This window comes from Choloepus didactylus, chromosome 10 (genome assembly GCF_015220235.1).
Source record: "Choloepus didactylus isolate mChoDid1 chromosome 10, mChoDid1.pri, whole genome shotgun sequence".
Classification (NCBI taxonomy): Eukaryota; Metazoa; Chordata; class Mammalia; order Pilosa; family Megalonychidae; genus Choloepus; species Choloepus didactylus.
The window spans coordinates 24,762,287-24,774,946 of record NC_051316.1 but is presented as its reverse complement, the minus strand read 5'-3'; the positions used below and the strand labels follow the sequence as shown (position 1 = coordinate 24,774,946).

Genomic DNA, 12,660 nt, shown 5'->3' with positions numbered 1-12,660 from the left:
AGTTATTTTTTATTTACTGACTGTATTATTCGGGATTCTCCAGAGAAACAGAATGGATAGGATATTTGAGATTAATTATAGGAATTAGCTCACACGTTTGTGGGGTTAACAAGCCCAAATTCTGTTGGGCAAACCATAAGTTGGAGACTCCAGTGAGGGCAAGGTTGAATTCCTCAGGAAAGCAGGCTGGCTGAAATAGAGGCAGAACTTCTTCCTTTTTACTTCTGAAATGCTCATAATTCTTGTTTTAAGATCTGCAATGGGCTGGATGAGAAGACCCCCTCATTGCTGAGGGCAGACTCCTTTGTTGATTGTAGATGCATTCAGCCATAGATGCAATCAGCTGACTATAGATGCAAATCCATCTACAAAATACCCTCACAGTAATAACTAGGCCAGAGCTTGCTTGTCCAAACAACTGGACACCATAACCTAGCCACATTGACACATGAAATTAACCATCATATTGAGTTACTGATTTGATTCCAAATATTCAGGTTGATTTGTGAATATTTATGAATGACATTTTATAGATTTGATCTTGTTTGATGAGGCTTGTGAGTTTCCAATCTAAATATTTCTGTTATAAACAGCTGTTTGTGATAATGTGTATTCTAATATGTATTCTTATTTATTGTGTGGGCTTAATAACTTGAGGGTTTCTTGACTGACAGTGTGACCTGTGTTCTGGACGATGGATAGGTACTTTCTGATGGATACTTTAAAATTTTATGTGAGGGGTATTATATGATTAGTGTGGTTTCCTGCTTCACTGGATTCTTTGCAACCTGCTTTCGGAACACTTCCACCAAAGGAGGACCCAACTTTTTCCCACACTTCTGTTCTGAGCTACAAGCTGTTTTCTTTTCACTAGTGTTTTCTTGGCAACCCACAGTAAGACTTTAGGGTGTTCTCTGTAGAACACACTTTTTCATGTAATGAAAGCTAGAAAGCATGGAGATGATTGTCAACTCAGTGAGGGTGAGGTCATTTTTGCCTTGTTCACTGCATCTTGCACAAGGTGTGAGAACTGTAGATGCTACATCACTATGAATTGAATGGACTGTACTTGTAGAATGAATAGAAATGAGGTCAAGAGGGCAGCAGACAGAAAAAAACAGTTTTTAATAACAATATGTAACTCTACGTAATGAATGTCTTTGAAAAAGCAGAATTTGAAGCTATGGAAAACTGTCTATATCAAAACCAATCTTTTCCATATTTAGAGTAATATATAGCCAGGGAGCTGAAATATTGATATAATATTTAGCTTATAAAATATATACTCCAAAAGTAGGTATAAAATGGAGTGTATTGAATTATGTGATATGAATTTCAACAAAAATAGTTACATTTGCAAGGTCCGAAAACTATTAAAATAGAGTTTTCAGTTTTGAAGCCCAACCAGGATGGCGTATTGCCTGATTGTCAGCTGGCTCTTAACACAGATGCCTCCAAACAATCTGAAACAAGACATACTAACCATCACTGGATATAATGCTATAGAACTGGACTTGACAAACTTTTCCTGTAAAAGGCCAGTTAGTAAATATTTTAGGCTTTGCATGCCACATATAGTCTGTGCTGCTCATTCTTTGCTTTTGTGTTTGCTTTGTATCAGCCCTTTAAAGTGAACTTGTGGGGCTCTACAAAACTGGCTGGGGGATGGCTTTGGCCCATATGGTTTGCGGTTTGGTGATCCTGTTGCAGAGTGATATGGGTCATTTCAGGTGAAAATGAGCAGCTCCAAATTCCGACTTCTGAAAGCCATGCTTGAATTTTATCTTTCATTGTTCCCCCTAAGTTGAGCTTGAGTTCATCATCATTTAAGATTTTACTCAAACTACTGGGATGGTTGCAGGATACATTATTTTTAAGTGGTTCTTTTATATTCATATTTGTGTTTTAATTTGGTCACTTTTTTGGCTTAAAATATCTGTCAAAATATATATTGAATGAGCTTTATAAACTCTTAAGTTGATGATTCACAGACGGTGACTTCTTTAGATGGAAGTGTTAACATTCACATTAGAAAGTGAAAACATTACTCCAAGAGGGTTTCAAGGTCATTATTCTGAGTCTCAGTTACTCAGTAAATTTCAGTGAAATTTTAATTAACTTGTTTTGCCTGAGGGGAGTGTTTCAAGAAATATAACTTAGGTGCTGTAGGGTAGTGGTTCTCAAAATATGTTCACCCAAACCAGCAGCATCAGGGATCCCTGGGGAACTGGTTAGAAATGTAAATTCTCAGCCCTTGCCCTAGACCTACTTAATCAGAAACCGTGGGGTAGGGCCCAGCAGTCTGTTCGACAAGCCCTCTGGGTGGTTCTGATGCTGCTGCAATTTAAAAATCAGTATCGCTGTTGCAAAGCCAGACTGGCGAGTGGTGGCGCTGGGGAAGATGAGGATGCAAATGATGAAACCAAAATAATCCAGGCAGAATCACTGATGGAGCAAAACTCTCTTGTTCACTAATTGAAATAATAAGCCTTATTTATTATCATGACCTTCAGTGAGAAACACAGATATAAACTGTACTGCTAAAATGTGAAGGCGTTTAAATTCTTTGTTATCAAAGTTTTCATTTGTTTAGTGTCATCAAATAAGTTAAGAAGCCTTCATTTGGATTTTACAGAGATTCATGTCTTTATCTGGCACACTCATTTAATTATGCAAGGAGGAATAATTGCTTCATTTATGTGAGTTTTAGACAGAATGCACTGCTTAAGTATTATACACTTGGTACCTGAGTCAAACCTCTGAATTTTCAAAAGTTAACTGCATAAAATGGACAATTTTTTTGAGTTGTGACCATAAGTGGTTTGATGTAAAATTTTAGTTAATGTTAATGAAATATGTTCTGATGTGTACATTAGCCACAGTTATTTTGTCAAATTAAATAAACATGCCATCTCGTTTACTTGAAAGACTTTTTTTTTTACTTGTGAAATAGAAAGTATATCAGATTTTTCTGGATAATAAGAATTCCTTTGTGTACTCTTGTTTCATCTGCAGCTGGTTTCAACTGATGTTCTTTGCTATTAATGATAAAATACAACTTTTTAATATACACTGAAAGCGTGTGATCTCGAGAGTAAAAAGATGCTGTCAAGAAGCTGAGAAAATGTGTCAGCCTCCTAGCCATGTGCTGTAACATGCTTATAGTATTACTAAGAGGAAATACAAAATAAGTGTACCGTAAGTGCTGTGACCAAGCCAAAATGTTGAGAAAAAATATCTGCCAGTTTACTGAAGAGCTTTGAATATGAGTTTAAAGTGGTGTGCATGTGTTTGTGTGTATGGTGTGTATGTGTGTCTTTTATGACCAGACAAAAGTATATTTAACTGAGAGCACATATGAGAATTGTTAAAAATCAAAGCCCCTGGTTTCCAAACAAGTAAGCCATTTATGTTGAGTGACATTGATAATTTACCTTTTACCAGCGGGTGAGAACTATCATAATCGTTCCAAAAAACTGATGTTGAATGATGGCAAAATATACAGGGATAATTTTTGCAGGGAAGGTTGAATTCTAGTTCTTTCCCAATCTTCATTTTTTACAGGATGAAAATAGGCCAAAAAAGAGAGAGGAATGATTGGAATTAGATGAATGAAAGTATCTCCAGATAATACATTTTTGGGGGAAAGTGTTAGAAAAGGCAAACTGTGGAGTTTAGGTATATCAACTTCTGATATCAAGAAGAAATCGGCAGAAGTATATTTTCCCTATATGAAACAGACCAGAGATATGCATGTATGTAAATGTGCATACGTTATTGATACACATTTTCAATGTATTACGTATTTATACTTAGAGTAACTTTGTAATATCTTCCATTGCAGGATCTGAGATGGTTAATTTTGATGGAAAAAGCTCCTTGCTGTACACATTCAATCAGACATCTTTGAATCCAACAAAAGATGTGATTTCTTTGAAATTTAAAACCAGACAGAGCAGTGGGATTCTCCTCCACAGAGAAGGCCAGAATGGCAAACATGTCACTCTAGAATTAGTTGAAGGCAAACTCATCTTATCCCTCAATTCAGGTAAACACTACAAGGCAATGTTTTTGAAAATCTGATTATTTAGATGAAACTATGCAATTTTTAATACTTTTTTTTTACAGTAAATTAGTAGATGAGTTAATTTATCCTGCAAACCAGAACGCTTTTAAGAATGAAAGGGGACACAGTATAATTCTATTTGAACAGCAGGTATAAACCAGAATTTTCTTAGGCACAAGGAAACATATGGTGATCCTAGAGTTGAGGGTGGATTTCAGGCAACATGTATATATCTTGAATATGCTTTTATGTAAAAAGTTTTATATTTTTATACTTGTATAAGAAGATCATTGTGAAATGCTCGGTAAATAGCCCATGGTAATGTCATAGAGGTCAAAGTGGATCAGTGTAAAATTTTGAGCTTTTAATGAGGCCTTTAGGAAGAAATCTTTTTTTGAAAAATGAAAATGCAATAAATAATAACAACAACAAATGAATATAGAAGAAATTACTTAATGTCTTAATTACTTAAGATTAAGAGGAAAACCAGCTGATCAGTTCTTGGGATAGAAGGATATAAAGAAAGTGTAATTGTTGGGAGATATGCTGAACTACTAAAGAGGAACCATTGTTTTGAGCTTAAATAATTGAGCGTTCACTTCCTCTCCTTTCAGGTGATGCTAGGCTTCCCTCCACTGACGCCCGCACTGACCTCACCCTGGGCAGCCTGCTGGACGACGAGCACTGGCATTCTGTCCTTGTTGAGGTCCTCGATACTCATGTCAACTTCACCGTGGACAGACACACTCATCATTTTCAGGCAAAGGGAGGATCAAGCTATTTGGATCTTGATCATGAGGTGTGAAGAGTACTTTTTGAGTATTATCGATTTTATCATTTGAATGCAATATAGCCCTCTAAAGAAAATACTGGTATTTAGAGAAATAGCCTCTCCTAGCAATTCAGGATTCTGGTGAAATATTTCCTGTAGGTGATTGTAGAACAATAGTAAATAGAGGCAGGTGCCATGGAGACATTTTATCCCTTATAGATGTTAATCTTTAAATGAGAGTAAGTAGTAATACAGTGTTAAAAATTAAGTTTAGGAAGTCTACAGATGAAGGCACATTGTTCCGGTTTGCTAATGCTGCTGGAATGCAAAGCACCAGAGATGGACTGGCTTTTATATAGAGGGTTTATTTGGTTACACAGTTATAGTCTTAAGGCCATAAAGTGTCCAACAATCGGGTACCTTCACTGGAGGATGGCCAGTGGTGTTGGGAAAACTTCTGTTAGCTGGGAAGGCACATGGCTGGCATCTGCTCCAAATTCTGGTTTCTAAATGGCTTTCTCCCAGGACGTTCCCCTCTAGGCCGCAGCTCCTCCTCAAAATGTCACTCACAGTTGCTCTTGGGGTGTTTATCCTCTCTTAGCTTGTCCAGAGCAAGGGTCTGCTTTCAACTGCCATCTTCAAATTGTCTCTTGTCTGCAGCTTCTCTCTCAGCTCCTGTGCTTTCTTCAAAGTGTCCCTCTTGGCTGTGGCAAGCTCACTTCCTCTCTCTGAGCTTATATAGTGCTCTAGTAAACTAATCAAGGCCCATGCTGAATGGACAGGGCCACACCTCCATGGAAATTATCCAGAGTCATCACCCACAGTTGGGTGGGTCGCATCTCCATGGAAATACTCAAAGAATTACAATCTAATCAACACTAATCTATCTGCCCACACAAGACTGCATCAACGCTAATGGCATTTTGGGGGACACAATGCATTCAAACTGGCACACATATCAATACAACAAGCAACATTTAAAAATATTTACTTTTGGACAGTTTTTCTGTATTATATCTGGTATATGACTATAAACAATTTCCTGGGGGATTTCTTCTTGTATTAGGGCGATCCAGACCAGGATAAGCAACCTGGAATGATTTGGAGACAAAACCAACATGTATTTCAACCTGATTTGTTAAATAACAAGAGAGCCAAATGCACACAAACCGTTAATAGGATTTATTAAAATTTTTAAAAGTCTTGCAATATTTGCAGCACATTGCCCACATATCTCTACCCTACACTAAAATACTGTATTATCAGTACTGCTCAGCATATTTTTTTTATTTTTTTATTAAGAGTTATTCACATACCATACAATCATCCAAAGTATGCAATCCATTGATCGCATTGCCATCGTGTAGTTGTTCATTCATCACTCAGATCTATTTTTTTAAACATTTTCCTTGTGCCAGAAAAAGTGAAAGCAAGAATAAAAAAAACAAGGGTAAAAACAGGACACTCAAATTGTCCCCCCTAATTCTTCCTTTAGTTTTTTTTTTTTTGGTCCCCATTTTTTCAATCATCTGTCCATACACTGGACAAAGGGGAGTATGGTCCATATGGCTTTCCCAATCACATTGTCACCCCTCATAAGCTACATTCTTATACAATCGTCTTCAAGATTCAAGAGTTCTGGGTTGTAGTTTGATAGTTTCAGGTATTTACTGCTAGCTATTCCAGTTCACCAAAACCTAAAAAGGGTTATCTATATAGTGCCTAAGAATGCCCACCAGAGTGACCTCTCGGCTCCTTTTGGAATCTCTCTGCCACTGAAGCTTATTTCATTTTCTTTCACATCCCCCTTTTGGTCAAGAAGATGTTCTCCATCCCACGATGCCGGGTCTAGATTCATCCCCGGGAGTCATATTCCACGTTGCCAGGGAGATTCACTCCCCTGGGTGTCTGATCCCACGTCTGGGGGAGGGCAGTGATTTCACCTTTCAAGTTGGCTTAGCCAGAGAGAGAGGGCCACATCCGAGCAACAAAGAGGCATTCGGGAGGAGACTCTTAGGCACAAATATAGGGAGGCTTAGCCTCTCCTTTGCAGCAACCGTCTTCCCAAGGGCAAGTCCCATGTTAGAGGGCTTGGCACCTCAGACCCAGTCCCCAGTGTCTGTGAGCACATCAGCAACCATCGAGGTGGGGAAGCCCAACACCCCTGCAGTCTCCCCCAGCTCCTCAGGGGGGCTCTACATATTTTTTTCATTGTTTTTGCTCAGCATATTTTAATTTCATGATGAATCTATTGGAGCAAATCAGAAAATTTCTTTTCTTTTCTTTTCTTTTTTTTTTTTTTGGTATATGTGGTCTTGGCAGATGAGACCAGCAGAAGATTCTGGTCTTAAATGAGATTAGCCATGGTTTTATTTTCCTAACCTATTGATATAATAGCAAAAGACAGCAACCTAAGGACTGGGTGCTAGAAATGTTTATAAAGTAAAACACCATCATGGTAGGAAACACTGTTACATGGATCAAGATTTACCATAGAAATAAAGATGTAATATTCTCCATCAACAAATGACAGCGATGTATGATTAGCAAATTATAAGAAGGGTATTTCTTCTGACACAGTTATTATATTTAAACAGAGTGGTAAATCTGGATCTTAAAGCTTCATTTGAAATTAACATGACCATGTAAAATGATGCAGAACAGATTTAAGATAATTATCACTATCCCAGCTAATCATATATGTTTTAGGCAGTTAATCAGAAAATCATTAAACAATATTATTTATGTCATTTTTTCTTTCTAAGATCAGCTTTGGAGGGATTGCTGGAGGTGGAAAATCAGTGGTGTTCCCACATAAAAACTTTCATGGCTGTTTAGAAAATCTTTTTTATAATGGAGTGGATATCATTGATTTCTCCAAGAAACACAAACCACAGATCCTGATCATGGTAAGAAAGCCGCAATGCAAGTTCAAGAGAAAAGACAGCTGCAATTTGTTTCATTCGTTCAGTTTTAAAATATACCTCTTCTGAAAGTAGGGAAGATACATATCTTATGTAGTTTTTAGTTTATGTATAATTTAATTTAATTTTCATGTATGTGTGGACACAGATGCATGATTTTACAAAGTTGTTACAGTGTGATCATATATAGGATTTTTTACATAGTAGCTTTCTTTCTTGCTGATTGTTTTCCACTTTCTTCCTTCTCCCACATTGTTTCATTCCCGTCTACCACATCACCAATGATACTGAGTTAGCATTGGTCCTTCTGTTTGTGGTACATGTTAATTAATCCTGTATAGATCAGTAGACTCATTTTTCACATGCATATTTATGAATATACATGCATCCATATTTGGCATTGTTTGCAAAAATGGGATCTATTATATAAGCTCTTCTGCCTCTTGATTTCCTTACTCAGCAACACCTCATGGGAATTCTTGTATCTGGTATAGTTCTATTTTATAATGGATGTGTCACATTGTGTTATGAGAATGTACCGTTATTTATTTAGTCATTTTTCTATTCAAGGCATTTGATTTCTACTTTTTTTTGTTGTTGCTGCAGACATAGCAATAATGCATGTCATTGCACATGTGTTTTGAGGTACTGGGGCTTCTATTTCTATGAGATAATGTTCCAGGAGTATAATTTCTTGGCCAAAGGTTTATATGGTTTTAAGAAACGTTAGATTTCTTTTCTAAAGACTTTTCCATCAGCAATGTATGGCAATATCCTTTCTGTTATATCCAGCTAGTAGCCCATGTTAAAAAGCTTTTAAATTTTTGCCTGTTCAAAAGATGTGAAGTGTTATCTCGTTCTTAGTTTACCTTTGTCTGTATATGAATAAATTTAAACAATCTTTTCACATTTTTGTTGTTCATTTGGATTTGCTTTTCTGATCTTTGCTCATTCTTATTCTTTTGCCTGTTTTTCATTGTTTTCTTTGACTTTTTCTTGTCAATTTATAGGAGAGCTTTATATTTTATAGAAAATCCTTTGTCATTAGTGGTCCAAATATTTTTTTCATATTTATCAGTTTTATGCTTAATATTTTATGATTTGTTGAAATATAAATGTTTTGTATACACTCATTATGTCTGTATATTTCTTTTTCACTTTGGAGTTTTGCTTTGGAATGTCTGTAAAATCCTAATATCTATATAGGGTCTTATGGATGTTTCTGCAATATTTTTTAAAAATTGGTTTTATTTTTTAAATTTACGTTTTTACTTATTTGGAATTTATTCTTTATGAGACCTGTGGTAAAGATCACCTTTTATATTTTGTTTTGTGGGTACCCATTGTTTCTGTACTAAGTAACCCAATCTTTTTCCTAGAGTTGAATCATAACTGTCATTCCATATTAACTGTACATACATTTTCAGAAATATTTGTGGCAATTATTCCATTCCATTGATTTGTCTATTCTTATGCCAGTGCCCTAGTGACTCTATTACAGTGCCTTTATGGTATGTTTCAATGTCCAGTCCATTACATTCCATCTCATTACTTTGCTTCTTATGTATTTCTTTTTTTCTTTTTTTTCTTTTTTTTTTTGAGAAGAAGGGAAATTTGTGTGATGCATTCCTCCGTTTGAATTTTATGATAATTTTACCCAATTCTAGGGAACAATTCTGTTAGAGAACCTAATTGGAATTGCTTTAAATTCTTCCCATCAAAACACTGTCCATGATGAAAAATAAGTTTGCTACAGGAGCAAGAAAGATAAGCGAGGGTTGAAAAGATATCTTTCAAAACAGAACTGTATAAAAATAAAAATAAAAGGAAGAAAGAAGGTCAAACCTAGCCAAGGTATACCGTGGGTAATGGAACCTGTGAGTGCTTCTGAGAGCCAGCCAACCGGTGGTTTGGACAACCTCCAGCCTTGCTACCAGCCTTTTCTTGAGACATGCAAAAACACACCTTGTATCTAGAGTAAGGTGTATCTGCATCTGTGTGACAGCCTTGTCATCACATTTACACAATGAAGACAAACAAAGAAAAGTTGTTAGAGAAGGTGATCCTGGAGATCCTTGGTCTTCACACTGGGTAAGAAAATATAGACAGCTCAAAAGAAGAAAATTGTCTGGTTTATTGTTGTATTCCCAGGCTTAGCACAAGGCCTGGAAAGTAGTTGGCTTGAAATTGCTTGGCTAATACTGAGAAATGGAGAAGATAGAAATGTTTCTAAAACATTCAAGAATAGATTTGCCCAACTTACAGCAGCACTTTGGTTTGAAGGACTATAAGGTAATTGTCATGGATTTAAGTCTGATAGGGTAGCCTGATTTTTAAAATCCTGGTTTGCTATGAGGTTGGTAAGATACCTTTCTAAGCCTTGGACAGTCTGTTAGTAATGAGATGGAAGTGACACGCTGGCACCTTCTCAATAGCCTCTTTTACTGTATTTGCAGGGAAATGTGTCCTTCTCGTGTTTGCAACCTCAAACTGTCCCTGTGACTTTTCTGAACTCCAGGAGTTACTTGGCCCTGCCAGGCACCTCGGGAGAGGACAGAGTGTCTGTCACTTTCCAGTTTCGAACGTGGAACAGAGCAGGGCTTCTGCTGACCACCCAATTTCAACATGGTTCAGGGGGCTTCATCCTCGGCCTTAATGATGGTAAACTCACACTGAATCTCTCCCAGCCGGGACAGTCATCCAGGAACATCACAGCAGGTAATAAATGCACATAAAAAATGATACATATGCATCTGCAATGATCACATCATCTATATAGCCCCCCACAGTCTTTTACATAAACCTAGGATGAGTAACTTTTTAAATAAATGAATACTTGAATCAATAAGATATTCATAATCCTACTTAATGGGACTAAATTAAACAGGTAACTCCAGGCTGTTTATCTGCGAATCAGTGTGACAGAGATTTAGGTGCATGAAAGCATAATTGTCAAAAAGGGTGACTCTTGTTTCTGGTAAACTAATGCTTAGTAATTAGCAGCAAACTTGAAATATTGAATACATCATTAGCCTAATCCTAGGTAGTTTTGTGAAAATGTACATCTTTTTTTTTTTTTGAATCTGTATACACATTGGTTTTCAAGATATTTGAACCTATATTTTTCCCCTCTTTAGTAGAGTTATTTCTTCTTTGGGAGCTTTGTTTTTGATAAGTCTTCTTTTAGCTATGGGTGGATATTCTGCTCCCGTCTTCGAAGAAGGGCCCATTTATTTCTTGAGTCGGTTCTAAAATCTTGTTATCTTTGAATTCTAGCGATGTCTTACTGTGCATGTGAGTGCTGATATAAATTTAAACCCAGGAAAAACTTCATGGCGTGTCACCCCATGAACGTTGAATATAGAAGGAGTATTTTGCCTGCAGTTTGGTTATTAGTTCTAGACTGAAAAGCTAGGAATGAAATGTTTTCTTTTTACTTTTCCTTTTTTTAATAAATGAAATAATCTTACTGTGCAGATGCTGAGTTTCCTTGTTGACCTTGGCAAATGAACTGAGCTAATAGTATAAATTCTGAGTCAGTGAATTGCCTGGGTTTTGGTTTATGTAGATTTACAGTGAATATGTAATATGAACTAAAACGGGTGGCTCTACAGTTAAATCACGTGTGTACTTTCCCCTTCCCCCCTCTTCCTCCACACATTCCCATTAGTTTTTGAACTTTTTTTAGCTGACACTGAAAGATTACAAAAATGTTTTATTACACCAATTTTTAAGCCTTTATTGCATAGTATGCCTTATTTTTCCGAAGCAAAGGGAAATATCTCATGATTCTTGCTGCAAAATTTGAGGGAAGATCTTTTATATATTTGTAATAGATGAAAAGAAAACCGTATTGCAAAGGTCTTTTTTAAAAACCTTAAACCTTGTGCTAAGTAACAAACCATGTACTCAATTGTGTAGTATACATTACATGTAAATCGCATTCTCTTACTAATATGAATGTATTTCTGCAGGCACGTAGTTATGTTGAAGTAAATTTTAAAAGGCCAAAAAAGCAAAACAAAGCCACATAAAACATGTATCTCATACCAAATAGAATAAGTGCCAAATATTTATTTAACTCTTTAATGAGGGAACATGCAGGAGGATAAAGCTGGCTCAAAGAGTATTTGAGAAATAGAGATTTTTAGAGTTAGTCAGACAAGGCATACTGATGGATGTTTGCTAAGTTAGAGACAAAACTGATTACTGTTGTACAGGGCAAGAGAACTGTGATTTCTGGGTTATATTTTCTATCTAACAGAAATTATCTGCATCTCTACTGGTTAACTCATAGGATAGTGTTCTAGTAGAGCATTGAAAAGGCTTTCAGCCTGTTTTTTAGCTAATTCCAGGTTTTGGATAATTTTTATGAGTTGCCATTTTAGTAAAATGTTTAAAGATTTTTAGAAATGTACCAAAAATTTATGTACTTGTATATGTGTGTCAATGGGGTTGTGTCCCAAGTGAGGGAGGTGGTGGAAATGGGGCAAAAGAGAGAGCAATCGAGGGAGATGAAGGAAATGTGTGTGTGTTGAGCTATGGAATTCCTTTTGTTTAAGAAAAGACACAATTCCATCCTTTTCCAAACTGTCCCTACTGCTATGGTCATTTTTCTCTTTTATTATTAAAATAAATTATTTGATATAAACAAAAAGGGGGTGTAGGGTGGAAGACTTGCCTCCCGTGCACATTTTCCAGACCTGCCTTTGCAATTTATGGCTGGTAACCTTTGATCAGGGGCTCCTTCTCCTGAAACCTCGGGGCCCTCATCTTTAAAATGAGACCAATATGAGCTCTGGTGGAATCCCATGATGTGATGCACGCAAAGCTTTTAGCACAGTGCCTATTAAGTGGTAGCAGCTCAATAATTTTTAGTTATTTTTCTTCAAAAACTA

General features: G+C 36.5%; 1 protein-coding gene across 1 annotated transcript in view; it reads left to right on the top strand.

Moving 5' to 3' along the window:
• LOC119504721 (contactin-associated protein-like 3) overlaps nt 1-12,660 on the top strand; it is a 228,022-nt gene that overhangs the window by 95,397 nt on the left and 119,965 nt on the right. The window contains exons 5-8 of the mRNA XM_037797178.1: nt 3,845-4,048; nt 4,681-4,865; nt 7,604-7,747; nt 10,219-10,480. Coding sequence (XP_037653106.1) covers nt 3,845-4,048; nt 4,681-4,865; nt 7,604-7,747; nt 10,219-10,480 — 795 coding nt within the window. The remainder of the gene's footprint in view (nt 1-3,844; nt 4,049-4,680; nt 4,866-7,603; nt 7,748-10,218; nt 10,481-12,660) is intronic.